Source organism: Engystomops pustulosus, chromosome 3 (assembly GCF_040894005.1).
Source record: "Engystomops pustulosus chromosome 3, aEngPut4.maternal, whole genome shotgun sequence".
Classification (NCBI taxonomy): domain Eukaryota; kingdom Metazoa; phylum Chordata; class Amphibia; order Anura; family Leptodactylidae; genus Engystomops; species Engystomops pustulosus.
This window is the reverse complement of record NC_092413.1, coordinates 61,688,801-61,711,977: the sequence shown is the minus strand read 5'-3', so window position 1 is coordinate 61,711,977 and position 23,177 is coordinate 61,688,801. Positions and strand designations below refer to the sequence as shown.

The following is a 23,177-nucleotide window of genomic DNA, read 5'->3' as shown; positions in this document are numbered from 1 at the left end:
AAGTGGCCCTTTTTGAATGTTTCTAGGACTGCCTTTAACTCCCGGAAGTTTGAGGACCTAGAACAAGTCTGGCTGTCCCACTGTCCTTGAAAATAGTGGCCTGCCAATGCAGCCCCCCAACCTGACAGGCTTGCGTCTGTTCGTATTGTTAAGATTGGGTTTGGGTTCCACCAAACTCCTTTCTTTAAATTTATGGGATTCTTCCACCAGGATAGTGAATGTTTAACTGAAAGGGGAATTTTTACCTTGTGGTCTAGATGTAGAGGGTTTTTGTCCCACACCCGGATTGTCCAAGCCTGCATAGTCCTTGTGTGGTTTTGAGCCCAAGACACGCACTGGATACAGGACGTCAGAAGGCCCAGAAGACTCAGAGCTGCTCGAATGCTGCACGACTCTTTCCTCTGGAATAGACTTATATTTTCCTTTATTTTTTGGATCTTTTCTAACGGTAGGAAAGAACTCTGTTTCACAGAATCTAGTTTTACCCCTAGAAACTTTTTTACTGTCTCTGGTTTTAAATCTGATTTTTTCTTGTTTATGACCCAACCTAAGTCTTGGAGGAGACCTATGACTATCTGAAGGTGGGTCTCTAGTTCTAATTTGGTCTTGGCAACTAGAAGTAGGTCGTCTAGGTAAGGAACTATAATTATGCCCTTCAACCTTAGGTGGGCCACTACCTCTGCCATAATTTTTGTAAAAATACGGGGTGCCGAAGAGATCCCAAATGGTAGGGCTTTGAACTGAAAATGAAGTATTTTTCCCCCCGGGGAACGAACTGTGAACCTTAGATATTTCTGGTGATCCTGGCAAATAGGGACGTGATAGTACGCGTCTTTTAGATCGATCGTACATAGAAAATAACTTTTTCCTATCAAGGGGGTTGCTGACTTTATCGATTCCATCTTGAAGTGTCTGTACTTTATAAACCTGTTTAATTTTTTTAGATTTATAATTAGACGGTAAGACCCATTGGGTTTTTTTTATCATAAATAGAGGGGAATAAAATCCTTCCCCTTTTTCTATCTCCAGGACTGGAACAATCACATCCATCTGAAGTAACTGTTGGATGTTGGTCCAGAGGTGGAGAGTTTGATTTTCTGGCAGATTTGGGTTCTGAAAATGTTGTGGGGGAATATGGAGAAACTCTACCCTGTAACCTGACTGGATGGTCTGGAGTATCCAAGGGTTTTGGCAGATTTTTTCCCATTCGGGCCTGAAATGGGAAAGTCTCCCCCCCACCTGCAAGTCATTGCTTCCTCTGCTTGTGGTCGGGGTTAGAGAAAAACCCTCGACCTGCGCCTCCTTTTGCGTAGCTCCATCTACCTGTCTTTCCTTTGCCTCTAAAGGGAGGTTTCTCTTCCCTGGAAGCACGAAAGGGAAAGGGAAAGGAAGGTTTTTTAGGGGGAATTCTATTAACCGGAAACCCCTTTTTTCTGTCTGCAGCATTCTCTAGTATGGAGTCTAATTCGCTGCCAAACAAAAATTCACCTTGGAATGGGATACCGCAGAGCATAGATTTAGATTTTGTATCCCCACCCCACTGTTTTAACCAGAGAGATCTCCGGACAGAATTTGTCAAGGCCGCCTCTTTGGCCGAAAACCTTAAAGCTTCAGCAGAAGCATCCGCTAGAAATGCTGTGGCAGATTTGAGGAGGGGTAAAGACTCTATAATGGAATCTCTAGAGGTTTTATTTACCAGGTGTGATTCCAATTCTGACAACCAAAAATATAGAGTCCTGGCAACAGAAGTGGAGGCAATGTTGGTCTTAATATTTATAGAAGACGTTTCCCAAGCCCTCTTAAGTAAGGCATCAGATTTACGGTCAAGGGGGTCTTTTAATTGGGCACTGTCTTCAAATGGGAGATCCGTCTTTTTTACTACCTTAGCAACTTGTATGTCGACTTTAGGTATATCATCCCATAATGTATTATCCTCAAATTGCAACCTATTCCGGAATTCTTTGGGGATAGAAATTCTTTTTTCTGGCTCCTTCCACTCCGATAATACTAAATCTTTTAGTGTGTCAATTACAGGAAAGAAACTTTTCTTTCTGTATTTAAGTCCCCCAAAGAGGTCACCCTGTACTGAGGTTGGTTCTGACACATCTTCAATTTCTAGTGTGTTTCTCAGGGCTTTTAATAAGTTGTCTAGATCTTCGGACGCAAACAAATACTTTGTGTGCCCTTGATCTTTAGAATGCCCCCCCTCTAGGCTTTCTTCCGGTCTATCATCTATAGAATAGGAAGGAAAATCTGAGTCTTGATCAGAAGAGGATGACTGAACGTATCTAGGTTTTTTCCTAGGTGGTTCGGGTAAATGAGCAGCAATAGAGGAGGAAACTTCCTCCTTTATTGCGGATCTTATTTCGTCCATTAATGACGATCTTTCCTCTTTTAAAATTTTGGTCAGACAGTCTGAACACAGGCTTTTCCTATAATCCTCGGGTTATTTAGAATTACATAAGGCACATCTTTTAGAGGGTTTTTTAAGGGGTTTATCTCTCTCTCTCTGTTCCTTCTCTTTAGGTTCTTTCTGCTCTTTTCCCTAAGAGAAGCATACATGATAACAGTTAATAGACAGGTATGAAATGTATGGAGAGAGAGAAGAGGTCAGCCCAGGGCTTGTACTTACGGGTACCAGGACCTGGAACAGGTTGGATGCGTCATCAGCCATCTTTGCTGGAAGCACCAGAGCCACCGACTAGGTTTCTCCAGGGACGCTTAAATCTGTTTTTTGCCGCGTCTGGAGAGGCTCGTCCCTCCTCCCCTTTCCGGTGAAACCGGAAGCGATCGGGCTCCTGGATCTGCGCATGCGTCCACGGAGCCGGCTTTCGGGTCCGCCCCCAATGACGCGGCCCTGTCGCCTTGATGACGCGCTCACCGGAAGTCGCGTCAACTTGATGACGCGACGCGGCCCGACTTCCGGTACGCGGCCATTCCGGAACCGCGCACCTAAGAAGCCCGTGCGCGCGTACACGCCATCATCCCTGCCAGAGCCTGAACCCTATCACCGCCGAGGACGATGCCCCTCACACACCGTTCCTCCAGCAGAGAAAAGGGCCCCAGCCACAGGTAGCAGCATGTCCCCCCGCAACCACTCAGCATTGGTCTCCCGGGACCGTTGGTTGGGCTGGAAGAACGGGGGGTGGGGAGGAGGTATATATTGGTGTTCCCCCCACTCGGTTGTGAGGCGGAACCCAGCAAAAAAGTAAAAATAAAAAGTAAAAAATAAAAGTAAAAAAGGAGAATTTGGATCTCGTGTCTCCCTAGGGAGACTCTCTTGCATCCTATATCCCGTAGGGACAGGAAGACACTGGTGTTGGGTGCTAGGGAGGAGCTTTTAATCTCTTGCACTTCCTGTCCCTACAGGATATAGGAGCATCCTCCAGGTGGGGGCCGTCATGGAACGTGGTGGAAAGGATGGTATTGCCTGCAATCGGTTTACAATAAGGCGATACTACTATGTTCTCTTCAAAGCTTTTTAATGTAATATCTAAAGTAGTCTATCCTCTTTCCGCCAAAAAAATGTGTGAATTTTAAATTCATAAGTAAAAAACAAGGATACCTGCGCTGGCTATAAAATTAGGACTATTAGGTTCGGATAAACGCTATACCACTAACGGATCTACAAATGATTTAAACATCAGTGTGCACGATGCACTAACCTGTAAGTGGCACCCCTCCTGTGTGGGAAGTTTGATTCCTTACGTTTAGTGAGGTTTTGTCCCGTAGGTCTCGTAAATCTCATGTAGAGCAATAATCTTTTCGTGAGGTGTATTTCACTTCGGATAGCGTTTCCAAGCCAAGTAGTAATCCACAAAATGCAGATCAGCACGCGAGCCCCGGCCGGTGGCTTCGCTGTATCTGACTAACAAGGTACCGGTGACGTCACCCTAGGTACGGTCCGTCTGGTGAGACAAAAGGGTTTTCCACCGACGCGTTGTCGAGAGCTCCGGCTCTCTTCCTCAGGGTTGAATTCCTAATCTCACTGATGCGGGTAGTCTTATAGGTACGGTGCCATTATTAGGGAGAGAGCTGATCAAGTTCTTGTGGTTGGTCTGGACAAATAGTTTCGTTCTGTTTAGTTTTAAAATGCATCTTTTTATAATTCTGTTGTATCGCTATACCCAGATAAGGTGCCATTCTCAAAACATTTTTATTAATTTATAAAAAAATATATATATTTATTGTTAAAAACATAATATTAAAAAATCATTGTTTCCACCACTGTTTTAATTAATTGTCTTCCTAAAAAAGTACACATATATATATATATATATATATATATGTATACAGTCATAAACTATAATATAAAAATGTGTATAAAAATAAAAATAAAAAGTATATATATATCAGTATATTTCAATTGGGTAGTGGGTACCAGTGTAAATCTTCCACTTAAAATGCAAATAATTCGATCTCGCTGTTCAAACCATTAGGGATTAGCGTATCTAGCTCGAATATCCATCGGCTTTCTGCCTTTGACATACATTTAATATAATTGCCCCCTCTCCAATTCTTTTTCACTTGTTCAATGCCAAATATTACACTTCCTTCGATTTTTCCATTGTGTTTGTCCTTATAATGGCGTGATAGTGGGTGGCCATCAAATAGTTTTTTTATATTCCGCAAATGTTCTTTTATCCTTATGTTAAGTTTTCTTTTTGTCCTTCCAATGTAACTTTTCCCACAGGGGCACTGTATGCAATATATGACTCCTTTTGTATTGCAGCTGATATGATGTTTAATTGGGAAGGAGTTGTTCTTATTTCCGAACGTCTGTACTATAGATCTTGCTTTTATATTCTTACATACTGTACAGTGTCTGCACGGATAAAAACCTGGTTGTTTCAGAAAGTTGTTATTATATGTTCCAGAATTAGTTGTTGGTTTTTTCTTTTTATTTTGGACAGTTGGTGCTATCATGTTTCCCAGATTCTGTGCTTTCCTAAACACGAATTTTGGTTTTTTTGGAATGTGTTCACCAATGGTTTTATCCTGCTTAAGGATACTCCAATGTTTTTGGATAATTCGTTTGAACATAAAATGATCTTTTGAGAATTGTGTAATTATTGGGATACTCGCTATATCATCTTTTCCATTTTCTTTTGGAGGGCTTCCTTTTCTATCTCGCCCAGTGGCTAACAATGTGTCTCTAGGAATGTTAGCTATTTCAGTTCGTACTAACCTGATAGGATCTAGCTCATATCCTTTTTGAATAAATTTATTCTCTAGATGGTCCGCTTCTTTCAGGAAATCATCCAATTCAGTGCAATTTCTCCGATGACGTAGAAATTGACTCTTGGGGATGTTGTCTAGCCATATGGGCAAATGACAGCTCTTTCTAAGGATCAAGCTATTGCTGTCAGTTGGTTTATTGTATGTTTTAGTTTTAATTTTTCTTTATCGACATAAATTGTTAGGTCCAGAAAGTGTATTTCTTCCTGGCTGTAGGTTGAAGTGAACTCCAAAAAGAAGGTGTTTGTATTTGCGTCCCTTAAGAATCTTTTTAAGGATTCTTCCCCTCCAGCCCAAATAAAGATGACATCATCGATAAACCTGCGCCATAGGACCAAGTTCGCACCAAGCCCACCAGTAGGGTAGATATTTTCTTCCTCCCATCGCCCTACATATAAATTGGCGTAGCTCGGCGCGAACTTGGTCCCCATAGCTGTTCCCCATTTTTGTTTATAAAATTCTTCCTCATAGAGAAAGTAATTATGATGTAATATAAATAATATAGAATCGATTATGAAATTGATTTGGGACTCAGGTAGATCATTTGTTTTTTGTAAAAAATGCTTAACAGCCTCACAACCTTTAAGGTGTTCAATAACAGTATATAGTGATGTGATGTCTAGTGTTCCCAAAATATAGTGGGGTTGCCATACAATGTCCTTTAATTGCTCTAAAATGTGTTTGGTGTCTCGTAGGTATGCTGGTAGCATACATACATACTTCTGGAGTTGGTGGTCCACATATTGAGATAGGTTTGAGGTTAGGCAATCGATGCCCGATACAATAGGGCGTCCAGGTGGATTAGTGCAAGACTTATGGATTTTTGGTAAGTAATATAATACCGCTAAACGCGGGTTTTGGTTATTAATAAAATCATATTCCTGTTTGGTTAAGATGCCTAGAGATTTACCTTTTTTGGATAGAATGTCCAACTCTTTTTTATATTGATTTGTTGGGTCAGATTTTAATTTTTCATAGGTACGGCTATCCCCTAATATGCGTTGTAATTCTTTATTGTAATCATCTTGATTTAATATAACAATACTCCCCCCTTTATCTGCTGGACGTATCACTATTTTTTCATTTCTTTGCAAGGATTTGATGGCTTCAATTTCTTTCCTAGTTAAATTATTACCATAAATAGACTGTTTTTTTGTTATTGGTATCTTCTTTATATCACGGACCACAAGGTGTTGGAAAGTATTCATGGCCTCTGAATATTCGTTTGATGGGTGGAACGTAGATTTATTTTTTAAAGAGGTGTGGATATATTGGTTGTTATTGGTCTGGGTCGTTATGTTTGGGGGTTTTTTGAGAAAATATTTTTTTAGAGCTAAATTGCGCATATATTTTTTGACACCAATAAAGGCATTAAATTTGTCAAATTTGTTAGTGGGCGCAAATTTTAACCCTTTATTCAATAGAGTATTTTCATGTGGTGTCAAAATATGTTTACTCAAATTATAGATTTTTTGTCCCGTGTCAGTCTCCTTTGGGTCTGTAATAGTTATTAAGTTCACTGTCTTTTTCTTTTTGGAGAGTTTCCCCCCCCTACAACCCCTCTTGTTCCTTTTGTGCGGTCTATGTGAAAAAAATCTTGTATATTTCTGTCTCTATTTTGATTATGTTTAGTGACATTTCTTGTATCCATTCTACCTGTGTGATTCTGTTTATTTCTACTTTTCTTCGGTGGCATACTTGATGGTCTATGTGTATGCTTAACAGTATTATTTATTTGGGCGTTTAGATTATTTCCTAATTGTGCAGTGTTTTGATGAATTTCTTCCATACTACCATTTGGTATGTCCAGTGTTTCAAATCTATTCTGAGTTGGAATGGGGGACAAGGTGTGGCTATGTTCACAATTGAGGAACTCATGATGATCAGGGTTATGTTCCCCACCTGTATTTAGTGCAAGAGTATTAGATGTTTCATTTTGAGTGGTGGGATATGTACTGATATTATTTATATTTCTATCCTCCGTAGATGTATAGTCCAAGGTGTGATAGCTCACCTGTGAAACATCTAATTGCGTTTCACTAATGGATGTTTCTAAGGGCTTTAAGTTGGTGTTATTATGGGGTACCCAGTCCCTAGAAAATTTATGTCTCTTTTTCTCCATGATTTCTTCCTCTTTCTGTCTCATTCGTTTTTTTATATTACTAGCTAAGAGGACAATATCCGGGTGTTCTTTATGTGGTTTGATCTGTTCAAACAAAGCTAATATCTGTTCGTTAACTTTCGTTAACTGCACCCGCCTTTTTTCAATGATAAAGCGGACAGTACGCTTAGAGAATTGGTGAAACATATCGTTCCATTCCTGGAGGATTGCATCGTCCCCCATATCTGATGCCAAATATTTATATACAATTAAACCTTTCGGTACCGCATCATACTCAAGGTATTTTTCAAGCGATGCTATCTCCCATAGGGTTTTCATTTCCATTAACAAATACTTCTCTAATGATTTCAGAGCTATTTTGGTGTTATTAATGACCTCGTCCCTAGTTGGGACTTCCCTGGATGAATTGGGGAGATTGTCCTCTTAGCTAGTAATATAAAAAAACGAATGAGACAGAAAGAGGAAGAAATCATGGAGAAAAAGAGACATAAATTTTCTAGGGACTGGGTACCCCATAATAACACCAACTTAAAGCCCTTAGAAACATCCATTAGTGAAACGCAATTAGATGTTTCACAGGTGAGCTATCACACCTTGGACTATACATCTACGGAGGATAGAAATATAAATAATATCAGTACATATCCCACCACTCAAAATGAAACATCTAATACTCTTGCACTAAATACAGGTGGGGAACATAACCCTGATCATCATGAGTTCCTCAATTGTGAACATAGCCACACCTTGTCCCCCATTCCAACTCAGAATAGATTTGAAACACTGGACATACCAAATGGTAGTATGGAAGAAATTCATCAAAACACTGCACAATTAGGAAATAATCTAAACGCCCAAATAAATAATACTGTTAAGCATACACATAGACCATCAAGTATGCCACCGAAGAAAAGTAGAAATAAACAGAATCACACAGGTAGAATGGATACAAGAAATGTCACTAAACATAATCAAAATAGAGACAGAAATATACAAGATTTTTTTCACATAGACCGCACAAAAGGAACAAGAGGGGTTGTAGGGGGGGGGAAACTCTCCAAAAAGAAAAAGACAGTGAACTTAATAACTATTACAGACCCAAAGGAGACTGACACGGGACAAAAAATCTATAATTTGAGTAAACATATTTTGACACCACATGAAAATACTCTATTGAATAAAGGGTTAAAATTTGCGCCCACTAACAAATTTGACAAATTTAATGCCTTTATTGGTGTCAAAAAATATATGCGCAATTTAGCTCTAAAAAAATATTTTCTCAAAAAACCCCCAAACATAACGACCCAGACCAATAACAACCAATATATCCACACCTCTTTAAAAAATAAATCTACGTTCCACCCATCAAACGAATATTCAGAGGCCATGAATACTTTCCAACACCTTGTGGTCCGTGATATAAAGAAGATACCAATAACAAAAAAACAGTCTATTTATGGTAATAATTTAACTAGGAAAGAAATTGAAGCCATCAAATCCTTGCAAAGAAATGAAAAAATAGTGATACGTCCAGCAGATAAAGGGGGGAGTATTGTTATATTAAATCAAGATGATTACAATAAAGAATTACAACGCATATTAGGGGATAGCCGTACCTATGAAAAATTAAAATCTGACCCAACAAATCAATATAAAAAAGAGTTGGACATTCTATCCAAAAAAGGTAAATCTCTAGGCATCTTAACCAAACAGGAATATGATTTTATTATTAACCAAAACCCGCGTTTAGCGGTATTATATTACTTACCAAAAATCCATAAGTCTTGCACTAATCCACCTGGACGCCCTATTGTATCGGGCATCGATTGCCTAACCTCAAACCTATCTCAATATGTGGACCACCAACTCCAGAAGTATGTATGTATGCTACCAGCATACCTACGAGACACCAAACACATTTTAGAGCAATTAAAGGACATTGTATGGCAACCCCACTATATTTTGGGAACACTAGACATCACATCACTATATACTGTTATTGAACACCTTAAAGGTTGTGAGGCTGTTAAGCATTTTTTACAAAAAACAAATGATCTACCTGAGTCCCAAATCAATTTCATAATCGATTCTATATTATTTATATTACATCATAATTACTTTCTCTATGAGGAAGAATTTTATAAACAAAAATGGGGAACAGCTATGGGGACCAAGTTCGCGCCGAGCTACGCCAATTTATATGTAGGGCGATGGGAGGAAGAAAATATCTACCCTACTGGTGGGCTTGGTGCGAACTTGGTCCTATGGCGCAGGTTTATCGATGATGTCATCTTTATTTGGGCTGGAGGGGAAGAATCCTTAAAAAGATTCTTAAGGGACGCAAATACAAACACCTTCTTTTTGGAGTTCACTTCAACCTACAGCCAGGAAGAAATACACTTTCTGGACCTAACAATTTATGTCGATAAAGGAAAAATTAAAACTAAAACATACAATAAACCAACTGACAGCAATAGCTTGATCCTTAGAAAGAGCTGTCATTTGCCCATATGGCTAGACAACATCCCCAAGAGTCAATTTCTACGTCATCGGAGAAATTGCACTGAATTTGATGATTTCCTGAAAGAAGCGGACCATCTAGAGAATAAATTTATTCAAAAAGGATATGAGCTAGATCCTATCAGGTTAGTACGAACTGAAATAGCTAACATTCCTAGAGACACATTGTTAGCCACTGGGCGAGATAGAAAAGGAAGCCCTCCAAAAGAAAATGGAAAAGATGATATAGCGAGTATCCCAATAATTACACAATTCTCAAAAGATCATTTTATGTTCAAACGAATTATCCAAAAACATTGGAGTATCCTTAAGCAGGATAAAACCATTGGTGAACACATTCCAAAAAAACCAAAATTCGTGTTTAGGAAAGCACAGAATCTGGGAAACATGATAGCACCAACTGTCCAAAATAAAAAGAAAAAACCAACAACTAATTCTGGAACATATAATAACAACTTTCTTAAACAACCAGGTTTTTATCCGTGCAGACACTGTACAGTATGTAAGAATATAAAAGCAAGATCTATAGTACAGACGTTCGGAAATAAGAACAACTCCTTCCCAATTAAACATCATATCAGCTGCAATACAAAAGGAGTCATATATTGCATACAGTGCCCCTGTGGGAAAAGTTACATTGGAAGGACAAAAAGAAAACTTAACATAAGGATAAAAGAACATTTGCGGAATATATAAAAAAACTATTTGATGGCCACCCACTATCACGCCATTATAAGGACAAACACAATGGAAAAATCGAAGGAAGTGTAATATTTGGCATTGAACAAGTGAAAAAGAATTGGAGAGGGGGCAATTATATTAAATGTATGTCAAAGGCAGAAAGCCGATGGATATTCGAGCTAGATACGCTAATCCCTAATGGTTTGAACAGCGAGATCGAATTATTTGCATTTTAAGTGGAAGATTTACACTGGTACCCACTACCCAATTGAAATATACTGATATATATATACTTTTTATTTTTATTTTTATACACATTTTTATATTATAGTTTATGACTGTATACATATATATATATATATATGTGTACTTTTTTAGGAAGACAATTAATTAAAACAGTGGTGGAAACAATGATTTTTTAATATTATGTTTTTAACAATAAATATATATATTTTTTTATAAATTAATAAAAATGTTTTGAGAATGGCACCTTATCTGGGTATAGCGATACAACAGAATTATAAAAAGATGCATTTTAAAACTAAACAGAACGAAACTATTTGTCCAGACCAACCACAAGAACTCTCCCTAATAATGGCACCGTACCTATAAGACTACCCGCATCAGTGAGATTAGGAATTCAACCCTGAGGAAGAGAGCCGGAGCTCTCGACAACGCGTCGGTGGAAAACCCTTTTGTCTCACCAGACGGACCGTACCTAGGGTGACGTCACCGGTACCTTGTTAGTCAGATACAGCGAAGCCACCGGCCGGGGCTCGCGTGCTGATCTGCATTTTGTGGATTACTACTTGGCTTGGAAACGCTATCCGAAGTGAAATACACCTCACGAAAAGATTATTGCTCTACATGAGATTTACGAGACCTACGGGACAAAACCTCACTAAACGTAAGGAATCAAACTTCCCACACAGGAGGGGTGCCACTTACAGGTTAGTGCATCGTGCACACTGATGTTTAAATCATTTGTAGATCCGTTAGTGGTATAGCGTTTATCCGAACCTAATAGTCCTAATTTTATAGCCAGCGCAGGTATCCTTGTTTTTTACTTAAGTAGTGTTTGTAGCAGTGGAGAGGCACACTGTCCTTACCAGCGAAGGTTTTTTCCTTTCTCTTTTTTTTGCTTATTTAAGCACTTTGTCCAACCCATCTACATCTTTGCGCCAGTGTATATCAAAAATACCCCCGAATTTTAAATTCATGCTGTTTTCATTTAAATACATCACAAAATTGTCAAAGTCTAATATACCATCCCATATCCATATAAGGTCATCTATAAAGTGGCCAAACCACCCTATGGATGACCTGTATGGATTATTGTCAGAGAAAACATTGTTTTCTCCATTATATCTTGAATATATTTTGCAAGGGAGGGGGACAATTTTGCCCTGCTGGGAGCCCCCTCCACTTACAAGTAAGAATTTTGAAAAAATATTTTTTTTAGAAGAAATCCATTGTCATTCAAATGAATTCTTTCAACTCCGGTGAGTATTTACTAAACTCCTCTAAATGTTTAGATCCGTATTTTAAAGATTGATCATGTGGAATAGGGGAATATAAAGCAACTACATTGCAAGATGTCCAATTGTAAGAATTCCTCCATTGTATTTGTTCGACTATCTGTAGTAGATGCTTGGTGTCTTTTAGGAAGCTAAGGGTTACAATTGTTAAAGGCTGAAGATAGTGATCCAGCCAGTCTAGATACAAGGATGTACAGATTGATAATAGTAGTAACAGTGATGATAAGCCTATATCTTTCATTACAACGTACAGCAACCAATTCCACTACAAATTTGCCAAATTTGGAAAAGGATAAAAATTTATAGATATATCTCACCCCATTTGATAAGCATATCTCTAAAAAGGCACCCACAATTGGGCCTGTAATCTCTCCCACCGATAATGATCAGACAAATTATACCTGGTTGCATTTTCCGGGCAACCACAAGTGTGGACATTCACGGTATCTAGTGTGTGGCTTTTTATCAACTTCCAATCAATTTTTCTTCTTGTGTAACCAATAAAACATATGATGTCACAACATATATCAATTGCAATACTATTTTGTGGTATATTTAATAACTTGCACCACGTGTCACAAGCAATAGGCAAGGTGCACGATAAATTCTTTCAAAACACGTATTAGAAAACATAAGACATTAAAAATACTAATTTGACAAACAGGGCAGGTTCTAGACAAAGTGGGGCCCTGGACAAAACTAAAAGTGGGGACCCAATGCCCCAGAGTTGGGCTTTGTAAAGTCAGACTATTCATAAAGGCAGAGATAAGTACATTTAAATGCAAATATTAAGCATAAAAACATTTATTAGTGTTCGATAACAGATAAAGGTATGGGGACCTAGCTTTTCAGCTAGAAATTTTAAGATGGTCACAACCTGCAAAATATATCAATAAAACAGATTAAAAAGTAAAGGCGGCATAAATCCTATATAATTTTGAAAGCAGATAACCAGGCGATGCATTTGGCATATGTAAAATTTCCTCTAAAATATGTACAAATCCAGAATACTTATATAAAGAAACAGTAAGACGTGAGGAGATCACACAGACCCCAAACGTGTATATTCACCAAAATATGCAGCAAAAGGAGCGTTAAATCCACAGGGGAACAAGACAATTTTTGCAGAAAATTGCACGGAACGTCACCCAGATCTATTATTGTATGCTCCCTTACACAAAGGTAACACAAATATATAACTATGTATCCATAAACCAAGCTAACAAGTAACCAAGTAACATATAAAGTGAATATTTCCATTATCTGTGAGGTGCAGCAGCTCCTGTGTGCAGCAAATTCTTCTGTAGCTGCCGGCTAAGAACCTGGAGGGGAGCAGTACAATTCAGGGGGCTGTATCTCTGGCTCATAGAACCTCACTTCTTTTTTTCCTATGAAAGAAGAGAATCTCCTCTTTTATATGAATCTAAATTTATTTTTCTAAGTGTCAGGAAAACAAATATTAACTGTTAAACTGCCGTCGGGAGTGATTTTTATATATAAAAATGGCACCTGATATTCTCACTTTAAACCTGAATATCTCTGGATCCATGGCACCTAGAAACAAAATTCAAGATTCATTTGAAAGAAGAGATTGGGAAATTGCCCACTTTGCCTACCCATGTTGATGAATATATCTGCTGCATCAAAACATTTTAGGGAACTACACAGAGGAACAGAGCTTGTTTACATGTAAGGGGATAGAAAAGGTAAAAAGACCAATTGGGGCGGGGGGGAGAAACATTCTGGATGTTTGTGCTCAAAATTACCCAACCATACGGTATGAATCTGAGATGAGAGTTGATTGTGTGTCATTACTGTTGTTGTGTTATTACTAAATTTATATGAAAATCATGGACAACAAATAAATAGTTAGTTTGCAACAGGAGAACATTACCGATCATGAAATTGTTTATTTTTATAACCATGGTGTTAAATTGTTGCCTCTAGCATTCTATAATTGGAAAGAGACAGCATACATATGCTAGTTTTTGAATTGGGTGATCGTGATAGACACTTGAAGAATAGAAACAATGTAATTTAGTAACGTCGAGTACTTTGTACAAATCAAGGTAGTGCAGCAGATAGTTACTGACAAAAACTATGCAGGGTGCCCCCTAAAAGTATCCAGGTTGCACAGTCTTTCACCAGAAATAATTAAATAAGGAAAGCACGGGGTGAAAACAAAAAAATATACTTAAACCTAACCTTTAATATATCAGCCTAAAAACATACCCTAAATTCCAGACTCAATGACCATTAACAAACAAATGAGCAACACTCACCCATAGTGCAGGTCGTATAGTCTAGATGCCCACTCACTGCCTACATAACATTGAGGAAGGAGAGGAAATCCACTAGGGCAGTGGTGGCGAACCTATGGCACAGGTGCCAGAGGTGGCACTATGAGCCCTCTCTGTGGGCACCCAGGCCATCGCCCAGCACAAAGGTCACCATTCAGGACTCATCCTCCTGCAGTCACAGGCAGCCTAGAACGTGCCATGTTCAGCACTATTTTAAAGTGACTTGAAGAGTAAGGGAGGAGCAAGGAGGAGTGGGCAGAGCAGGATTATCATTGAAGCCCCTTCTCAGGGCCTGCGAATCATCCTGTTAAGGAGACCTTAGAGGGAAGCTGCAATAATAATCCGAATTTCTCCATCATTCAACTGTATTGGTGTCTTCAGGGCTCCAATACGTTCGAATCTGTGACATAGCAGGGAGCAATATGTTACTTTAAATTGGCATTTGGCACTTTGTGAAAAATATTTGGCTTTTGGTTGTAGTTTTGGCACTCAGTCTCTAAAAGGTTTGCCATCACTGCACTAGGGAATCCACTAGGTCAGGAACAGTTGAAAACACTGCACCTAGTAATCCCTAATCGTATCTCTCTTTGTACCCATGGAAAATGCTCCCGCCCTAACAAGGGCAGGCCCAAGGTAACCCTATATCCTGAGTTAACCCTAGTAAGCCCTAGCTCGTTTCCGACACGATTCAAGATCCTGGATTTACAAGGATCTGTCATCAGGGGATTTCAGCAAGTCATCCAAGATGGACTAGCAGTGGAGAATGATGCTATCCCCACTTCTTTTTTTTTTTAATTAGACATGCACATGGTCAATGGTAATCAAGAATAATAAAATACCGCTGCTGGTCTAGGGTGTATCCCATTATAACTGCATTGGAGGTGGGGATCTCAACCAATTACAGAATTGCCCTCCAAATCAGTCACAGCTGTATAATCAAGGAGAGAGAAGCCCCTCTATGGTGTACTCACCATAGCGACCCACCCTCGATCACGTCTCCGCTGTGTCCAACCAGATCGGTAAGGGGAACGTATGCCAGCAGTTCCCACAGCAACACGGACCACGGGTGGACCGGAAATAATGCAAAAACCGTCACCTCCGGTTCCACGTTGTGAATGGAACGCACTGGGGCCGCTGTGAACCACATGGCCGGAAGTGACCACATCATAGCCATCCCTGGTACTTTGTAAACAGGAGTATACAAGCAGTCCCTGGGTTATGAACAATATAGGTTGTGTAGGTTTGTTCGTAAGTTGAATTTGTATGCAAGTGGGAACTGTATATTTTATCATTGTAACAACTGGATTTAAAAAATGTTGGATTGTCATAAGAACCAGGATTAACAATAAAGCTTAATTGCAGACACCTTTAGTAACTGTTATAGCTGTTTATTGTAATCTCGGGCTAAGGTTCAGTAAATTACCGATTACCAGAGGTCCATTTGTAAGTAGGGGTCATCTGCAAGTCGGGTGTTCTTAAGAAGTGGACCGCCTGTATTCAAATATTTGGTTCCATTTAACTTACCTTTACTTGATAATACTTTACTGCATCTTTCAAAAGGTTTTTCCTTCTTTGTGTTGGTCCCTGCTCGAACAGGAGGCAGTGCCAGATCATCACGTGACTATTGTCATGTGATCATGACATCACACGCCTTTGTGGAGCGCGGACCTTTAAAACAATGATGATTTTATATGTGAGTAGACCATGATTAACCTTTGTAAGCAAAATGTGTAGGCCTGTTACAAAAGATGCAGTATATGCAGTATAGGCGGTCCCCTACTTAAGAACACCCGATTTACAGACGTCCCCTAGCTACAAACTGACCTTTGGTAATTGGTAATTTACTGTACTTTAGCCCGAGGCTGCAATAAACAGCTATAACGAATATTAAATGTGTCTGTAATGAAGCTTTATTGTTAATCCTGGTTCCCATGACAATTAAACATTTTTAAAATCCAATTGTCACAGACACAAAAAAAAATTGTCTGGAAGTACAGTTATATAATATACAGTTCTGATGTACATACAAATTCAACTTAAGAACAAACCTACAGAACCTATGTTGAAGGTAACCTGGGGATCTGTATATCTATGCATACTGCCATGGAAAATGCTTTTTTCTGAATAAAACAGACGAATTGGAATAGCATCCTCCTGAAAGCGCTAGAATTCTTTTCTTTTTGTTTGCAGCTGAGTTTCGAGTTCATGGGGCTATTCTCTTTATCAAGTGCTGGGAGAGAATTTGGCCAGAGGCAAGTTGAACTATTTGGACTTTTTAGTTTCTAATAAAGTTTAATTAGATATGCTCTCCAGCACCAATACCTGCTACACTGTCTGCAGCTTTGGATGGGCAAAACTGCGGCAGCGGTCGGGTCCCGCTGCATGGAGAGGGCTCACGGGCTGAGCCCTCTCCATAGCCGGTAAGTCTTTGCTGCATATGGCAGCAAAGACTTACGGGTAACAACCGCGATTGGTGCTAGCACTGATCGTGGGTGTTATCACAGCGATCACTGCTGGCAAAGCTGCCGACAGCCTCAAAAAGGTGGCCGCGCGTGGGCGCCGCCATCTTGCCTAGGATCGTTGCTCCCCGTGACGTCATCGGGGAGCGGCGATCCGTCTCCATGGTAGCCTCGGGTCTTCCGAATACCCGAGGCTATTTCATTTTAACCCCTTCATTACAATGTGCTGATAGCACATTGTAATGAATGAGGAGGAAAATCCCCATATACTGCCATACTGTAGTATGGCTGTATATGATAGGATCGATCAGACAACCTAGGGTTAAAGCACCCTAGGGAGTCAGAAAAATAGTAAAAATAAAAAAAAGTTCAAAAAAAAAATTATAATAAAAAAACATAAATATAAATAAACAGTAATAATCATAAACACATTAGGTATCGACCCGTCCAAAAATGCCCGATCTATCAAAATAAATTAACGGTTTTTCAATGCGTTTAACCTCGTAACGGAAAATATTAAAAAAAAATCTATAAAAAGTGAACAAAAGGTTGTACAGTCCTAAAAATGATATAATTGAAAATATTATCAAATGTCGCAAAAAATTACACCACCCACAGCTCCGTACAACAAAGTATAAAAAAGTTATTAGTGCCAGAAGATGGCAAAATAAAAAAAAACTATTTTTGTACTGGAGGTTTTAATTTTTGTAAATGTATGAAAACATTATAAAACCTATACAAATTTGGTATCCCCGTAATCTTACCAACCAAAAAAATAAAGTAAACATGTCATTTGGCGCGCTCTGTGAAGGCCGTAATATCCAAGCAAATGTGTTTTTTCACCATTTTCACTGCATTTGGAATTTTTTCCCACTTCCCAGTACATGGCATGGGATATTCAATACCATCACTATGAAGTGCAATTTGTTACACAGAAAACAAGCCGTCACACAGCTCTTTACGTGTAAAATTAAAAAAGTTATAGATTTTTGAAGGTGGGGAGTGAAAAATGGAAATGAAAAAACAGGAAAGGGCCCGGTCCTTAACCGGTTAATAACACATTCCATGGTGTTAAAATACAATTGCTACTGACTCATTACAACGTATTATATTTAGCCATTGAAAAATAAACTAAAAAGTCTGATTTTGACATTTACAAAGTTCAGAGTAACTGCTCACAGTAGTGCCAGGAGAATGGATTGTATCACCCCAAGAAAATCTCAGCAAAAAAAGACATGTTGAATAAGGAACAGGTCAAAATACCCTGGTTCAGTGCACATAAATTTTAATTTACATATGAAAACTGAAGAACCCTTTTACACTGTATTTCTCCCATGTGACTACTTACTAATTATACATGGCTTCTACACATATAAAGTAGTTGTAATTAAAATGAATTTCTATATTGCATATGTGACAGTACTGCTCTCAGAGATTTAGTAGTTGAGTTGTTATTGTTGAAATGACAGACATGAGAATTACATTAAATGGGCATATTGAAATGTCCAGACATTACATATACATAGAAAGATTTCAAAACACAAATTAGAAAAGGTGTAAAGTAAATCTTGCATCTTCTCACCTTTAGTACTATAAGCTGAGCGCAAAATGTACAATCAAAGCTCCTTACCTCCTGATGGTTGCCTTGTTTTTCGTGGAGAACGTGGTTGCCTCTGGTAAGGATCATTTGAGCCATATAATTCAATTGTACCAAGGTTTAACAGCACTGTTTTCTGGATGTAGTCCACCATTGCAATACCATTACAGTTCCCAAATACTACTCTGGGGAAAAAAAAAACACAAAAAAGCAAAATCTTAATGTCAAAAAAATGTTGAGTTCTTACTATCATTTTCTGCAAAGTGTTCCTACACAGGGGCTGTGTAGGCGAAACCCAGGGTCGGGTGGACATGTGTGACTGGCGTCCTGCTTATGTCTAGATATGCACATTTTTACAAACGTTTTGTGAGTATATTTTTATTAAAATTTTAAACTACAAAGAAGATACTACACTATCCGTACGCATATTTCTTCTAGTGAAATTGTCTTAAAGAGAGATGGCAATGAAGGAGGATTAGGAGGCGCGGTGGAGTTGGTCTGAATGGTGACCTATTCTTATCAGAAACCTGTGGAGATGTACAATACTCATTGAAAAGGACCGATGGGTCAAGCAATATACTGTGTTGGATTCATAAAGAATTTATAAAGGATTGTTGGAGCTCTGGTCAGAGTAATTTTTCTCTTTCTTTTGTTTTAATTGTGGGACTGTTTGTGGACCGGTCCTGAGCCGTTGTTAGCTCCTAGGAGCCAAGTGTGCAACACATTAAGATTGTTATAGTGTATGTTAACACAGGTGAACAAGAACAGTTGCGGAGGCAGAAGAACATAATTCAATCAATTATTTAAGGTATCAATCTAAAGGTTATTGATTTTGGAAAAAAACACAGCTAAATGAAATCTAAACACACTGTACAAATTACTTAGAATGTATTCACACCTAGACCAGTTACGATAATGGCATCATTATCCCACAGGATAAGTTTGATGTATCAAGACAAACTATTTGTGCTTCGACCGTTTAAAAGGAACCTACCACCACAGATCTACCTATAAAGGTAGATGGGGTGGGTAGGTGCATCTATAGGACATGAGGATAACCCTTTTAAGGGCTAATCCTCATGTCCCCGCAATATTTTAATAACTTTTATTTCGCTTATATTTACATTTTCTAAAGAGGCTACTGGGTCGTGCAGTAGACGGAGCTGAGGCTACCTTTATAGGTAGATCCGTGGTGGTAGGTTCCCTTTAATAATTCTGGTATATGACTCGCAATCTGGAACGGAAATCTATGGCAGTTGTACGTCAACCTGGGATAGTTTTCTGGCACTGATTAACACAAAGGTGTCCTTACCCTGGCCCGCGTTGGTCCCTGTGTCCCCATTGTTTTAAAGTTGTAAAAGGGGAGCAAAAAGGCCAAAAAATTGCAATTTCAATGGCATGTAATTATGCCTTTTTTTCTCCTCCTGTACACACACACACACGAGACTACTAATTTTTGTTCTGCAAGTTATACAGTTGAAACATTAGGTTTACATAAATATAAAAAGACACATATACATGCTTTTCTCACATGGCATCGATTAGGATTACCAAAATAATTTATCTTTGCCAAACTCAAGAATAATGAGAGAGAATTTTTGTAAGGCATTTTTATTACTTTCTGCAAAGTCAAAAGTTTACATACATTTCAATGTATGTAGTATTTGGTACCATTGCTCTTAAACTGTATGACTTGGGTCAAACATTTTGGATATCCGTCTACAAGCTTCTCACAATAGTTGGTAAGGATTTGGGCTCATTCCACCTAACAGAACTGGTATACTTAGCAATGTTTGTAGGCCACCTTGCCTGCATCTGCATTTTCAGCTTTGCCCATACATTTTCAATAGGATTGAGATCAGGGCTATATAGTGGGCACTCTAAAACACTGGCTTTGTTAACCCTAATCCACTAAGTAAAAAGTTTGGCAGTATGCTTCTAGTCATTGACCATTTGGAAGACCCATTTGAGCCCAATCTTAACTTCCCGGCTGATTTCTTGAGATGTTGCTTTAGTATTGCCACATAATGTACATTCCTCGTGATACAATATATTTTGTGCACCAGTTGCTCCTGCAGAAAAACAACCACACAACATGATGCTGCCACCTCCATTGGCATGGTGTTAACAGGCTTGTGTTAAGTTCTGCCCTTGTTCACACAACCTTAGGTTCTCTAATGACTGATAACATTCACACAGTTGAGCTAAGGAGAAATCAAATCAAGACAACGTATGGTATAATATCTCATTCTTTGCAAACTGATGCCATCAAAAGTAAGGCAGATGTGAGCTGCTTTATTTGTGTCACAAAGTATTATACAGAAACCTTCAGTGGGGCTGGGCTTGGATAAAGAAGTAATGTCCATAGTGCATTGGTTGGTAAATTATTACATGGGCACAGGGGCGGATTGGCCATTGTACCCACCAGGAATTTTTCCGGTGGGCCGGTTGGTCCCGGGCCGGTCCAGAGATGGTCCGGGCCTGTCTGCACTCTATTCTACTGTGTACTATTAATTAGTACACAGACGCAGCGCAGCACCGCTGCTTCTGCGTCTGTGTATACACGCAGCTACACAGGTCACGCAATTGATGTCATTGCGCGACCTGTGTAGCGTGGAGGAGGCTGACACTTACCAGACGTCAGCTGTCCAGCCGGCTGCGGCATCACTATTCCGTGCCTCCACACCAAGCTACCAAAGACCGAGGACAGGAAGAAACCTGCTCCAAAGAGGTGAGTATTGTGGTTTTTTTTTAAATGATAGAATGGGGGGAATTAATTATGCCTGGGGAGGGGGGGACATTATTGTATATATGCGACGGGGGGGCATTAATTATATGGCGGGGGGCATTATTGTATAACTGGGGCTGGCAAGGGGCATTAATTATATGGCAGGGGGGCAATATTCTATATCTGGGGCTGGCAGGGAGCATTAACTATATGTCGGGCGGGAGGGGGGGCATTATTCTATATCTAGGGCTGGCAGGGGGCATTAATTATATGGCGGGGGCATTATTCTATATCTGGGGCTGGCAGGGGGCATTAATTATATGGCAAGGGGGCATTATTCTATATCTGGGGCTGGCAGGGGGCATTAATTATATGTCTGGTGCGGGGGGCGTTATTCTATATCTGGGGCTGGCAGGGGGCATTAATTATACATCTGGGGTGGGGGGGATTATTCTATATCTGGGGCTGGCAGGGGGCATTAATTAAATGTCTGGGGCGGGGAGGTGGCAGTAATTATATGTCTGGGGCAGCCAAGGGGCATTATTATATGTCTGGGGCAGCCAAGGGGCATTATTATATGTCTGGGGCAGCCAGGGGGCATTAATTAAATGTCTGGGGTAGGCTGGGCACATTAATTCGAAGTCTGCGGTAGGTTGGGGGCATACATTCTATGTCTGGGGTAGGCTGGAACCATTGATTCTTTTTCTGGGGTAGGCTGGGGGCATAAATTCTATGTCTGGGGTAGGCTGGGGCCGTTAATTCTATGTCTGGGGTAGGCTGGGGGCATTTATTAAATGTCTGGGGTAGGCTAGGGGCATACATTCTATGTCTGGGGTAGGCTAGGGGCATACATTCTATGTCTGGGGTAGGCTGGGGGCATAAATTCTATGTCTGGGGTAGGCTGGGGGCATAAATTCTATGTCTGGGGTAGGCTGGAGCCATTAATTCTTTTACTGGGGTAGGCTGGGGCATAAATTCTATATCTGGGGTAGGCTGGGGCCATTAATTCTATGTCTGTGGTCGGCTGGGGCCATTAAGTCTATGTCTGGGGTAGGGGTGTTACATTATGGGGCACTATTTGTGTGGTACTAATATTTCAGGGGGCTCTATAAAGCTCTATTACAGTATTTGGGGCACAGTATTGGTGGTAGCAGAAGAAGGGACAGTTAAGGGACAATGCGAAAGTGCAGAACATAAGACGTCTGTGTGGTAAACTTTGCAGGAATGCTGTGTACCTGGAGGAAGAGACAAGGTGATGGTGGAACTAATGAAGAAGATGAGGAACGAGTACAATCAGAGGACACGTCACCATTGCATTGGTGGACACCAGTACGATTAAAACCTGTGATACAGCAGGGATCAAAAAGTTACTCAAATTGTCATGTTGGCACTTTGCGACATACATGTAGATTTTGGTTGTATCTTGGGCACTCTGTCTCCAAAAGGTTCGCCATCACTGATATAGGGGATGTATTATAGTAGTTATATTCTTGTACACAGGGGGCAGTATTATAGTAGTTATATTCCTGTACATAGGGGACAGTATTACAGTAGTTATATTCCTGTACATAGGGGACAGTATTACAGTAGTTATATTCTTGTACATAGGGGCAGTATTATAGTAGTTATATTCTTGTACATACGGGCAGTATTACAGTAGTTATATTCTTGTACATAGGGGTCAGTATTATAGTAGTTATATTCTTGTACATACGGGGCAGTATTATAGTAGTTATATTCTTGTAAATAGGGGCAGTATTATAGTAGTTATATTCTTGTACATACGGGCAGTATTACAGTAGTTATATTCTTGTACATAGGGGTCAGTATTATAGTAGTTATATTCTTGTACATACGGGGCAGTATTATAGTAGTTATATTCTTGTAAATAGGGGCAGTATTATAGTAGTTATATTCTTGTACATAGAGGGCAGTATTATAGTAGTTATATTCTCGTACATAGAGGGCAGTATTATAGTAGTTATGTTCTCGTA

At 39.5% G+C, this 23,177-nt stretch overlaps 1 protein-coding gene across 4 annotated transcripts in view; it reads right to left on the bottom strand.

The window, feature by feature from the left end:
* Positions 1-23,177, bottom strand: part of STXBP5 (syntaxin binding protein 5) — a 468,111-nt gene that overhangs the window by 102,431 nt on the left and 342,503 nt on the right. For all 4 annotated transcript variants that reach the window (XM_072140931.1, XM_072140932.1, XM_072140933.1 and 1 more), the window contains one exon: positions 18,489-18,640. In XM_072140931.1, coding sequence (XP_071997032.1) covers positions 18,489-18,640 — 152 coding nt within the window. The remainder of the gene's footprint in view (positions 1-18,488; positions 18,641-23,177) is intronic.